The sequence below is a fragment of the Lissotriton vulgaris genome, chromosome 1_1 (assembly GCF_964263255.1).
Source record: "Lissotriton vulgaris chromosome 1_1, aLisVul1.2, whole genome shotgun sequence".
Classification (NCBI taxonomy): Eukaryota; Metazoa; Chordata; class Amphibia; order Caudata; family Salamandridae; genus Lissotriton; species Lissotriton vulgaris.
The window spans coordinates 1,492,547,807-1,492,561,533 of NC_141685.1; the positions used below are offsets into that span (position 1 = coordinate 1,492,547,807).

At 43.1% G+C, this 13,727-nt stretch overlaps 1 protein-coding gene across 2 annotated transcripts in view; it reads right to left on the minus strand.

Moving 5' to 3' along the window:
* The window catches only part of HDAC10 (histone deacetylase 10), a 502,554-nt gene that overhangs the window by 30,140 nt on the left and 458,687 nt on the right, over positions 1–13,727 (minus strand). For both annotated transcript variants that reach the window (XM_086967401.1, XM_086967398.1), the window contains 2 exons: positions 11,843–11,896; positions 8,355–8,439 (listed from right to left, as the gene is read on the minus strand). In XM_086967401.1, the coding sequence (XP_086823527.1) occupies positions 8,355–8,439; positions 11,843–11,896 (139 nt within the window). The remainder of the gene's footprint in view (positions 1–8,354; positions 8,440–11,842; positions 11,897–13,727) is intronic.

Here is a 13,727-nt window from a genome sequence, read left to right on the forward strand (position 1 = left end):
TAGTGGAACAAGGCATGCAGAGAAGATCCTGGGAGCATTTTTGGAAACCTAGTGGTCAGTCTTTAGACTGAATACTGACCGGTCATTTAGAATTGAACATTCTGTTGGTACTTGGGATGGATAGGTATATATGCAAATACTCATAATTAAGATCCATCAATATCAACATTTCTCTCTATTCTCGTAGTGTGATAATGTCCTGTAGGGGGACCATCCTAAAATATAGCTTTTTTAAGAAATTTCTTTTGTTTCCTCAGATCCAAAATAGATCTTCATCTTCTAGTTCCTCCTATACAAGGAAGAGCCTGAGATAGAAACCTTTTTTCAAATAAGTTTTGGATACCTATTGTATTGTTCTTGTGGTGCAGGTCTTTTGGTTATTGACGTTTTCTGTGCAGCTGGAGGAACAGAGTGTTCACTCTTAATTAACTGCAAGATGTGGCTAAAGTAGATAAGCTGAAACACCCAATGATCTGTGATCATTTCCCCCCAGTCTCCAACAAAAACTACATTTCTTACACAAATAGGGCTTGGCAAGGTTGCCGGAGCGGTCAGTGTCAATTCTCTAAATTGCTTACGGATTTGTGGTCTGAGATCCTCCACATTGCCTTGTCAACAGATAGGTGTTGGACTGCCTCTGCTGGCCTCTACCCAATGAGTAGCCCATCTTGTAAGTAAACATGATGGGAGGGATGATGTTATTTTTGCTAAATGCAGTATCTCTACTGGGCGACAGTTAAAAGAAAAATCCTGATATCATCAAAATTTAGAGGTGGCTTATGCTAAAAGGCTCTAAGGGAGAATGAGGCGTCTGGTTTCGTGAAATGGAGGACTTCATCCACGCAGTTGCCATATAATGTTTTCCTGTGAAGAGGTATGTGTGTATATGACCTTGCAACTCCGAGCAAAAGGCTTTACTCTTAAACCATCTTCTAAAGTCGCTGCATCTGCTTGACAATTGAAGCATACATTTGACAGATCCATGGCTGTGTCGATGAGTCACACAAGTAAAGGATGGTTTATGCTTCTGCCCTTTTTGTCCTCTTGGATTAGCGCTAGAAAAGGAGCAATGCCGGCCTCCATTAGTTAAGCATAGTAACCCAGTTTTGCCAATGCTTTGGTTCCTTTAATGAAGACTACAGTCATAAAGGTGTACCAAAGGTATTCAAGTGCCACCTCCTCTAGTCACTAGAGATCAGAAAGCCAAAACTGTATGGACTGACTGGAGCACTGTTGCTGCAGGTAGGGCTTGTGGTGGCTCATAAGGCATGCAAGGGCATTTTTTCTCCACACATTGTATTGTGATCAGAAATGTTGCTGGGGCCTTCATTAATCATTGGCCCTTTTCCCATGAATTGCCTAAAATGAGAATGAATCTATTAGAACTGCAAAGCTTTTCTTTAAAATCATTGATTTACTTTTGAAGCAATGGCAGGTTGTAGTGCTCTGAAGTGAATTTGAACAGACTATGAAAATGTGCACTATCTGGAGGACAGTTGACAGTAGGTGTCTCTTTTGCCTTTCAGGAGGCACAATATATTTTTCCCACTTTGCTGTTATGGAACGTCCCCCTCTTTTTCCTAATCCTATAAGTCTTCTTCACCAAATACTGGACAATGGTAGAGCCGGTGTTGGCCGTAGTGGCATCTACGTTGTTGGCTGTATGTCAATTCCTTCGTAAACCTGGAGTTAAACGTATCTCTGAAGTCCTGGGGCCACATGGGAGGTAGTCAGATAGAATAGGAGCAATTGGTGGCTTTCAAAAGTGCCTTTTTGGCTCATAAATACTTCTTAAAAGCATTTGTAGTACAGAAGATACCAGTCAGGTAGTCTGGCCTCTACATGTTCTTCTTGATGGAATACAACTCCTTTGCATGACTTTTCTGCCTATTGTATGCTATTATCTTGACATTGGAGTTGAAATCTTGGTCCTGTTCGCTCATGTTTTCCTCAGTCTCCAGTATGGTGGAGAAGTGTGGCTCACTGGTTAGAGGAGGGAGACCTGGAAGCAGAGGTCAGCCCGGGACCAGGGTTCAATTCCCGGCTCGGCGGGGTCTTGAGTCCTAAAATGTCCATGGACTCGACAATTCTCGCTCTGGTGCCTTCTCGATTCACGGGTTCACACTCTGCGACTCTGGGCAATAGCTTGCTTAATCTCCACAACGGCCCCTCGCGGCGGGATGCCTGGCTTTCACCTTGCAGATACCCTGCCGGGGCTATCTCACGGGGGAATACCAGGACGGGTTCCCTAAGCTAGCGCTTAGAACCCGGTTGGTGATTTGAGCTATATAAATTCCTGTACATTTACATTTACATATGTGCACAGAGGACTGAGCGAACATTTTTAAAGGTGATGTCTGAATGTATTATTGACATGGACAATTCAGTAGATGTCATACTGATTTATGTGCCTTTGAAAGTGGAACATGCTATTTCAGGGTGGAGGCAGACTGAGCATTTTTAATGGGCATTGATAATGGTCTCATTGCTGAGGAGGATACCACCGACATTGATGTTGTTGATAACATAATAATTAAAACAGATGTTGATTTGATAGCAGTTGACAGAACAGTCACAGACCGTCTGATGAATATAGACGATGGAGGAGTGGCTGATAAGGATGGGGACGATGTAAGCTTGTCAGTAGGGCATGGCATGAGAAAAGCAGTTGAAGGAGTACTATCAGGAATGCCTTCTGTATTTTGGACTGGTCAATTATTTTTTTGGACGAAAGAATAAAAGTGCTCTGATGAGCTGGATTATTGTGAATGAGTGTCTGAGGAGGTGGTTGTTTCTCCCTTAGTAGGGGTGCATGTGTAAGGGGGCCACCCCTAAGGACACATATCAGCCCACATTCTCATTCCTGTTTGGGTCTTGGTTGCAAAATGTTACCAAACTTTGCAGACATTTGGGATATGGAATGTTATGTCGATGCAGGCAGCAAATGCCTTTTTGATGCGGATCTAATGCACATATCTGTTTCAGGCAGCAGGAGGTGCAAGGCATGAAGAGTGATTTCCTGGCCAAAAAACCCCAGATACAAACTACCACAGTTATTTGGCTGAAACTAGCCCTGGTGGTAAATACCATTGAAAACAATAGTGAAATATGGCTAAAAACCTTAAGTACATGCAGAGAAGGCTGTGGAGAGGGAATGTGATCCATGTTGACTGTAGAGGGAGCGGAGTGCTAAGCACATTCACCTCAGTAGACAACTTACAATGAGGGGAAAAAACAACTAAATAAACATTATTGAAGGGAGCAAGAAGCCAAAGACCTGTGTGTCCAGGCAAGAGGGAGTGAATCCATAGGATTCACAGGGGAGACATATCATTTGTCTTAAAAATAAAAGAAGGTTTAAGTGGAGCTAAAGTTGCAGCGATCACTCAGACAAATGCCAGAAACATTTATTGCATGTGTTGGCTTCTGTACTCCAACTGGAAAGGAGTCCCCGAAAAAGAGAAAAACAGAGAATGGACAGTAATGGAATGTTTTAAAGAAGGCAAATGACCCTCTCCGCAATGATAAGCATGGGAGAGTATCCCGGAATGGAGATTGGCCACTGGGAATGTACTAGGGACAGGCTGCCGAGAAAGTACAGCTGGGTGTCTACATATTCAAATCAATCAACACCAGCCTGCTGCCAAAACAGGTTGCCCTGGACTGGTTTACACCATTCCTGACAGAATATGTCAGTCAAGTCTTCTCCTTTTCAAATGAAGATAGAGGCTCTTTTCGGGGTGTCTCGGGGCTCATTGGTACCTCCGATCCTATCCAACATCAATGGCCAGCCATTGTCATCTTTAATGAGGCATTCTGGCTCTCAGGAGTTGTCATATGCTGATAATACACAGTTTATCAGCCAGGACAAGAGGGCCAACGTGAGCTGTTATTTTTAAGCTACGCCTGGCAACGTCAACCAATTGATGGGTCACACTTGTCTAAATGAACTGTAACTAAGAAAGTACTCTTGATCCTAGGGAAACAACAGGTAAGCTAGGACAACAGTCTCTTGAGAAAATGGATAGGCTCTCTCCCATTACCAGTGTCAAAAGTAAGATTATAGGGGTTAATCATAGATCAAGACTCCTCTTTAATATCCTAGGTCTGATCGGGGGTTGCCTGGTCTCTGCATCTTATGGATTCCGAGAAACAATCTTGCTGTTCCTTCCAAGTGAGATGCACGGGGTAGTGGTCTCAAGCATGTGTTATTATCAAGGATTCTTTCCTGTAAGAGTTGTGTGAGAGTCTTTCTTCTTGTGTCTAGGATTACAGTTATCGTTCTAGGTTCAGTGCCATGTCTCCTCTCTCCAGTATAAAATTACAGCTCCTTTGAGTGGGGATGTAGTGGTAAAGTCATCAATTATTCTCAGATTAGGTAGGAGGCAATGAGTCCTGGGCGCAGGTGAAACCTGGTTGTTTATCACATTGCTGGTAAAGTTCCTAAATGCAAATCTTCATTTTACAAAGCATTTAAGTCTAGTGAAGTAGTGTGGCTCACTGGTTAGAGGCGGCAGACCCGAGAGCAGAGGACGGCCCGGGACCAGGGTTCGATTCCCGGCGCGGCAGGTTTCTGGACCAGGGTCAGCGGACTCGACAATTCTCTCGCCTCTGTGCCCACTCTGATCAGCGATCACACTCGGCAACTCTGGGCATTAGCTTGCCTCATCTTCACTAACGGCCCCACCAGACCGCCGGGGATGCCTGGTCTCACCCTGGAGATACCCATTAAGGGATCATCTCTCAGGGAAGCCAGGAAGGGTTTTGCAGCGGTCAAAGCGCCTTGGGACCCTCCGGGTAAGTAGTGCGCTATATAAATGCCTATACATTTACATTTACATTTAGGTATGGACACGCACACAAGTCACACTAAGTGAAATTCCGCAGAGTTATCATGTTTCCTCATATCATAATTATGTAGTTCATCATACTCCGGTTTTTTCTTTGCATCCTGTTAGTTAGTCTTATTTATTCCATTATAAACTCAGGGCCACATGAACCAGAAAGCAAAAAAATAAACCCGACACAGATAAGCTACTCTCCCACAGACCAAGAAAACCTGAAAGATCTGTTCAGCATGGACTATTTGGTATGGACCAAGGCAGTCCAGAATAGAGTTTTTGTATTAAAAATACATTTCTCACAAAAATGTCAGGATTCTTATGTGAATATGATGCATAATGCTGAATCAGGACTATAAAATGTAATGGAGTGAAACAGATTTACTTTCAGAAAGCTTCAAATGATCTACATGAGATGCCATTTTGAATCTGTCAATGAGATGGAAACATTTGAAGAAACAATGGTGTGAAATGACACATGCCAAGACTAAACATCTATGTTCACAGCCCTAAGAGACAAGCTTTTATGGGCTTTTAGAACAAGCAATGATGTGACTGCCTGAAGGCCCGGAGAAAGGAAGAATTGGCTGATGGAAGAATAATTTATCAATCTTCCACCTACCAGAGTAGTATAGCTAGGGCCACTTGAAATATGTGATTATGCAGTTTTCTGCATAAATATGGATCTGCTGCATTTTCCACATAATCCATCGTCTGCCGTATAATCAACAGATTTTACAAAAAAAATGTTCCTAGATAGGACGGATCAAAAGTTACTAAAATTGCAGTTACCTTTATTGCAGGGAGGTAGAAGGTCCTTCACAAAGGTTGTTCAGCCACCTTTCCGTGGCTTAATGCTGTATTTGGGTGTTAAACTGGCACTAATGAGCTGAACACTTTGCCCTGACAATGTTAACGTATAAAAATGACAAGATAATTAAATAATACTATTGCAAATGTGCTGCATTATGCCGCACAAATTGTCTTTTGTGGACACATAATTTAATCAACCCTGCTGCATAATTTGGCCCTCCGCTGCCACATAATTCAAGTGGCCCTGGATATGTCTATCTTCCACAAGTACTCAGCCAAATGACTGCAACTGTTGGGAATCAGGGGTTGAAAGAGAATGCGTTCATTCTGCTGTGCATTATAGAGTAAGTTTGAAGCAGCTCTGTAATTTAAGATTCTTTACAATCTGAAAAGTCAGTCAGAATCAAAAAGGCACATGGGCAGGAGACAAAAGCACCACTAGATCTTTTCGAGATCTGATATCCACATGTTTTGATTACTCCAGAAGGTCCACCGAAAGACAAATGTTCTCAAGATGTTTCTCCCAGTGCACAGTGTGCCGTTTAATATTTATTGTTTAGTATGTGAATGCACAGCTTTAGAGTTCGATATGTGGTTCATGCATTTGGATCCACTTTAGGGTCTGGTATGTCTAATTCTGTCACCATGAAGGATTCAGAAAATTATTTTGAAGTCTTAGAGACAGATTTACTTTTATTTATTTTCAACATTTATAGAGCGCACTGTTACCAATGGTGTCCTGGCGCTGGTTGACCACTCCCGAAACCACTACCGAAGAGCTAGCCTGCTTATTGCATGAATAGCCAAGTTTTCAGTACCTTCCGGAAAGACATCAGATCTGGTATCTGTCTGATGTCCGCTGGCAGGGCGTTCCAGGCTTTTGCTGCTCCCAAGGAGAAACTTCTGCCTCCCCAGCGGGCTTTTTTAATTCTTGGGATCACTATCAGCCCTTGATTGGTTGATCTCAGTGATCTTACAGGATTGTACCATTGGAAGTACTGGGTCATGCACTGCGGACCTAGCCCCTTCAAGGCCTTAAAGACCAGACATACTGCTTTAAACGCAATGCGTTTGCGCACAGGCAGCCAGTGCAGTTTCACCAGCTCGTGGGCGACCGACGCGAATTTGGGAGTGCCCGAGATCAAGCGAGCTGCTGCATTTTGCAGCGTTTGTAGTTTATTTAAAAGACCCTGTTGAGCATTAAGCAGTAATCCGTTACAGTAATCCAGTCGAGACAAGATTAATCCTGATACTGCTGTTTTCCTATGCTCGTCTGGAAGAAAGGGCAGGATCTTGCGAAGAGTTTTTAGAACAAATTAAGTAGCTGAGGACAGTGCATTTACTTGAGGCCTGAAGGATAGTTCTTCATCCATTAGGACCCCGAGGTTTTTGACCTTGGCGGCTGGTATAGGGAGGGGTGCCGAGTTCTTCCGGCCACCAACTCGGAGACCAAAAGTTCTCCTTGGCCCCAAAAAGGAGAACTTCGGTCTTAGTCGAGTTTAGTTTTAGGCAATTCCCTGCCATCCAATCGCTGACCGCAAGCATGCAGTCTTTAAATCTGCTAGCTATGCTTTCCTCACCTCCTGGCAGCAGTGACACCACAATCTGTGTGTCATCTGCGTATGAGGTTATATTAAAACCAAAAGCTCTGATCACGGGTGCTAAAGTGGATACATAAACGTTAAAAAGCGTTGGACTCAGTGAAGAGCCCTTGGGCACCCCACAAGGGAGTAAGAACGGGCAGGATTCTTGATCATCCAGTGTCACTACCTGAGTTCTGTTAGTGAGGAAGGCCTTTAAGATCTTAAGTGCTTTGCCCTGAATCCCTGCAGCCCTCAACCGGTCCACCAATATCTCATGGTGGACCGTATCGAAGGCCGCAGACAGGTCCAAGAGAATCAGAACGGCTCTTCCTCCACCGTCCATCACTTTCCTAATGTCTTCTATAGATTTGATTAAGGCTGACTCAGTGCTGTGCCCTGCTCTGAATCCATGCTGAGATGGATCCAGAGCCTGGGCAGTGGCCAGATATGTACTTAACTGAGAGTTCATTATTCCCTCTATAATCTTGGCCGGTAGTGGCAGCCTGGCAATAGGTCGATAGCTGGCTAAATTGTCAATGTCCAGGTTTGCTTTTTTTAGGAGGGGAAGAATGGATGCCTGTTTCCAGCGGGATGGGAATTCCCCGCTTTCCAGCATTTTATTAAATAAAGATGTAAGTACAGAGGCTATGGGTGTAGCGGCTAACTTTATTATGGTAGGCGGGCAGGGATCATGAGGTGATCCTGATTTAAGCCTCAGTATCCGCTTCCTTACCTCCTCCTCATCAGCAGGGGCGAAGAACAAAAGTTTACCTTCCTGGGACTTGTTCTCTATTTGTTCGGGGTTGTCCTCTGTGGGGTTGCTCTTTGTTTGACCACCCAGAGAGTTAAAAATAGTCTCCACTTTGTTTTGAATTTTTTTTGCCAGGGCTTCGCAAAGTTCCTGACTAGGGGGGACAGCTGCTAGTTTAGGGGCTGCAAGAGTAAGGATAGTTTGATAGAGTTCTTTTGCATAATTACATGCATAATTTTACATAATTAATTCATTACAGTGTGTGCATATGATTAAATAGTAATGTTTACATTGGACTGAAGATCAATATTATTCAACAGACAATCTTAAACAGACACAAAGTTAATCAATCTTCTGCGGGCTTACCTCATTGAAGTTCAGAGAGATTACATATTTAGATGTTGATAAATCCAGTATCTCTTTTTCAGAAATTCTTATCGATAGAATTTTTCTGTGAATAAACATTTGTATTCAAGCTCCAATCAATTTGATATCAGTACAAGAATCAGCTAAACATTTACACACAAATATTGCACTATTGTTGTACCTCTCACTTGATCTACCCAAAATCCATATTATACAATGATGTAATACTTTTGTCCTTGTGCATAGTGAACTGCTTTCCAGTTCATGAGATCGTACATTTCACCCTCAAGTGCAGTCTTTCAGACAATGAAAGTTAAGTATAATAAACTGTATTACCAGGCGGTAAATTCCATATCTTTTCATAAAACACCCTGAGGCCTTTATAATAACCTAAATGGAAAGGATATCGTTGGACTTTTCATCTCTAGTAGTGTCTGCTATAGATTGTGAAAGAAATCCAGCAGGAGCCACTATTTACCTTGTACTTCCTGCATGCCTGAACTCGGTTATGTTTATGCACTAAAGAGAAATTCATACAAAAATGCATTTGACAAGTTCACAATATTTAAATTGTCAATCTTCTGACAGAAGTCTCTAAACAATGCATTGAATTACTGTTTTGCTGAAAAGGGAATTTCAGACAAGTTTTGAGTTAATATATTTGCCTACAAGTACCGAAGAAAGAGTGAAAGGAAATGTATTGAATAAGTAGGTTTTTACTAAGTTTTTTTGAATTGTAAATGGACGCTCGAAGTAAGTTCCAACGATTGCAGCCATGGAAGACAAAAATTTACCTCCAGACAGAATACTACACTTTCTCGGGGCTATAGCTAGGAACTTTCATTTCCCCCCAATAGTCCTAGTGAAATAAAAACCTTCAGACTAAATTTAAGATATTATGTAAACCTTTATGTACTAGGGTATGGTGGGTCTTGAACTTTTTTCCTAGCCAAGACAGGAAGTCAGCGCATGCGCTTGAATGCAAGAGTAAAAAAAAAAGTTTTAACTAATGTTAGCAATTGCTATAGTAGCTGAGGTTTTGACCGCCTGAAGCCCAAAAAACACTTCTTGTCTACACTAAACAGCAGGATGTCATAGTAATCTAACCTTGACCACACAATGGCTCTCGCAATAGTTGTTTAATGTTGGCTTGTTAGAAAAACGCTAATTCTACAAAGCATTTTGATAGAGTATATTTTGACCAAAAGTGCCTCATTGGTATGACTTGCTAAATTCAAAGGTGGATCAAACGATCTAAACAATCAATATTTTAAGACTTTGTAGTCTGGGTCCCATTCGTGTGGAATCCCCTATCCCAACTACAGTGCGTAAACACAAGACACCCTTAATTGCCAAAAACTCCTTAAATCCATTAACGTTCATAGGTTTCCTATGGGCAGAAAAACTCAAAACTAACAATAGGAAAAACAGAAGAGGGCCACTGATATTGAAGCTTGGGCAAAACCCATTTGGACATGGCATTTGTGTGTGCTTGTGCATATCTGTACATGTGATTGGTGTTGGTGTGTGCATGTATTTGGGTGTTTTTGTATTAGTGCTTGGGATTTTATGTGAGCTTGTGTTCTTGGATGTTTCTGGCTATGTGCCTGTCTGTGTGCATCAGTGTGCATATGAGTGTGTGCTCACATTGGTGTGTGCTTGTACATGTCTGTGCGTGTGATGGTGTGTGCACGCTGGATTTGTTATTTTCTGGCGGCCGCTGTCCTAGATATTGACTTAAGATGCCTGACCTTAGGATGGCTACCAGTGTACCGTACAGTCCCCTGCCTGACCCCAAGATGGCTTCCATAGTGGACCCCTACACGTTGTTTTACTTCCCTGGGACAACAATTGGACATTGACCAGACCTTGAACCTATCCCCTAACCTGCCTACACATCAGGACTTGGAACCTGCGGAACTTACCCCAGACTGTGGAGACCTAGCGATCTGGCTGATGCCCGGTGGAGCTACCATATAGCGAAGGAGGAGATGGTTTGTGGACTCCCCCTCCCTGCCGTCACTTACCCAGCCGGACCTTGGGCACATTTTCCCTCGTCTCTAAGTCCTATCTACCTCCTGCCCCTTTACCCTATCCCCATTCACCTTGTCCCCTATGTTCTTTAAATGCTTTTCTTGATACTTATGTAACTTTTATCTGATGTAAATTGCAACATTATAGTTCCTCATGTAAGGCGCTCTGATTCCATCTGGTCTAGCCAGTGCTATATAATAACTCATCAATTAATGTTGTTCCCATTTAGTACTCTTTCTCTCTTTGTCTTCCTCCCGAGCTCCTATCCACTCTCACCTGAATCTCTCACCTTGCCTGCTAGTCTGCCTAGCACTCATGTCCTTTGTGCTCTTTGACTAAGCACTCCTTCTCCCCTTGTTGGGGAAAGATCCAATATTTATACTCTGGAGTCTCAGCGTACCCGCTGAGCGAGTCCACTGCGCCAAGGGAGCCATTCACAGCTTTGATATGGTATGGCATCCCTTGCCAAAGCACTCCCTCTCCCCTTTTTGGGGAAGGATCCAGTATGTAGGCCTTGGAGTCTCAGAGACCCCTCTGGGAGAGTCCACTGCGTAAAGGGAGCCTCTCGCAACAGAGATAGAGAAGTGATACCACTTCCCCTAGGATCATAGCCTACTGGACTTTGGACGTTGCTTTGACTCGTCTACCGGTTTGTGTCCCCGTCGCCCTTCCCTTCCTCTTTCCTTGCGGTGTCCTTCACCCGCCCTTTCTCTTTCCCGCCTTCATTACCAGTTTACTTCCCCAGCTCCTACCCCCTCCCCTGAATCTTTCCCTTTGCCTGCTTTTCCCCTTACGCATTTGTGCTTATTGTTTATCTCGACCTTACTAGTAACTATGTTGCCATGGTCTAAACTATCTAACCTTTGTAACTTTGTAACAATGTAACCTGTAACTACGATCTGTTACTCAAGTAAAGCGCTCTGATACCTCGGGGTCTAGCCAGCGCTATATAAAACCTTTAAAATAAAAAATAGAAAAAAAATAAAAAAAATAAAGACATGCAATGATCTAATATAAATTAGAACATTTGAATGTGGAGCGCTCCATTGAAGACAATGGAGTGCTCCGGGCTTCTAATGGCTGGTAGAAGCCTGGAGAGCAACAGTCCACTGTTTTTTTTAATTTTACTGCGGTTGCTGTGAACAAAGGACGCTCGCAGCCAGATGAGATTTAAACTCCCTTGGACTCCGAAAGGCCTTTGTTTTTACAAATTAGAACATTCTGCCTTCTATGGGCGGAATGTTCTAATAGCCTTAGAGCCCTCCGTAGCTGGCTTTACCGCCCATTAAAGGCCCGCTCTCTTGTGAAACAGGCCTTTAACGCTGGAGCAGGCCTTTAATGGGCAGTAGAGCCCGCTACATCGGGCTCTGAGGCTATAATAATAATAATAATGTTTCTGAATGTTTTCGTACCAAAGAATAAACAAATTAAATCAAGTAATTAGCATTTCATACCCTTCTTCATTTAAATAGTTTCTGTCTGCATCACCCAAGACGATATGGAGCAGCCTATATAAAAAAAATAAAAGAAGAATTAGGCACATGACTAGTCACATACTCATAATTAATATCCCCCAAAATATGCCTTCTGAAATACAGTATGGCATCCAGAAGTTAATTGAGGAGACCATACTCCAGGAACCAACTAAAGAATCATGACTATTCCCATAAAAACATACAAAGCACATTCAAAACATAAAACATAAAACAGCTGCAGGTGGAAGGCATTGGCATTTATTTTTATGGATCAGCACTACGTTTTCATGACAAGACTTTGACCCAGGGTAATGAGAGAAAGGGAGAGAAACATTAGAAAAAGCAGGGATGAATAAGAGTGAAGTAATGTGAGTGGTAAAGTGCCAGGTCGTTTAGGAGTAGTGGAAGAAAGAAGCATGAGGTGGAATCAAAACTAGGTGTGCTTGCTATTTGGCAAACCCAGACATTCATCAGCACCACCACAATTCGCTCCCAAGAAAATGGTTTTGCCCCCATCACTTTTTGTAAACAAACTTAGCGATGTTAATGCATGGATGACCATGCCGCCAAAGCAAAACTGCATGCTCAGGCCTAGCTCCTTTCCTCTCAGACAGTGCAAATGCTGCCCCACCTACTCTACATTGTGTAGGTAGCTTGCTCTGTATATATTATACCAAAGTAAGGTATAGTGTGCACAGAGTACAGTTGATCCACAAAGGTATGCAGAGGTAAATGTAGATAATACCTTACTCTCTATTTGTGGTTGTGTGGGCGAGCAGTAAGGCTTTATCAGAGGGTTGTGTTAAGCATTTATTGTACAGATTCAGGCAAGAAATAATGCCACACACTCGGAGACTGAACTTAGACCAATTTGTTTGTATAAAAATATTATTTAGTTATATTTTATTTTCCAGAACCAAGCCAGGCCTGGTACAGGTAAGTATATAATACTTTGCATGAATTTTGCAGTTTGAATGCAGATGGATTGGTTTACAGGTAAGTCATGTGTTTATAAAATAGTTGAATTACTTTGTCAGATTAATTTTCAAGTTACTTTACAGATTACTTTTTAAGTTACTTTTTCAACTCAGTGTGATATGCCTTGATATCGCACTGGGACATTTCCGAGAGAAAAGGTAAGTAAATCAGTTTCGGTACTTTTGAAGTTTCTTAGGTTTTCATACAAACCAACTTCACACTTAAAATATTTTTCACACAAAAGTAGTCAATGCAATCCTATGGGAGAAAACAGTAAGTACGTTGGTTTTCTGGGGTTAGAACCTGGGTTCCCCTAGGATCAAGGATGCACTCTTAAAGCACCCTCAACGGCACTAGGGTGGCTGGGTGCAGAGTGATGAGGCCCAATGTTATCCAAAGGGGGATCGGGGGCCTCCGGTTGGTGCCTTCTCACGAGCAGGCCACAAGGTTGTGGGAACAAAGCTCCTACACTTAAGCTCAGGGCAAAGGGGGGATACAGTTTAGCACACGAGGTGCACCCACAGCGACACAGTGGCAGCCGGGTGCAAGGTGCGGTTTTAGCGTCGGGTGCCCTTTTGTTTTCAATGACCGTTTTGGATTTTGGCATGCTCAATCCAGAAAGACTTCCAGGAGGAACCAACAGCTGGGCAGGTAAGTAGGAGGGGTCGGGGACATAGGTGCACCTGGGTTCTCTACTTCAGGGTGCAGGGAGGCTGGATGCAGGGGTGTCTTTTGAGGTCAGATTTCACCTCACCGGGCCACTCGCGGTTGGGGAGATCTCCGTGCAGAGGCTGCAGGCATTGTCGGGGAGTCCTGGAGGGGTCAACTCACGGTGGACTCGGACCCTGGAGCGCTGGGTGACCTTGATGGCCTGGTGGGCCACCTG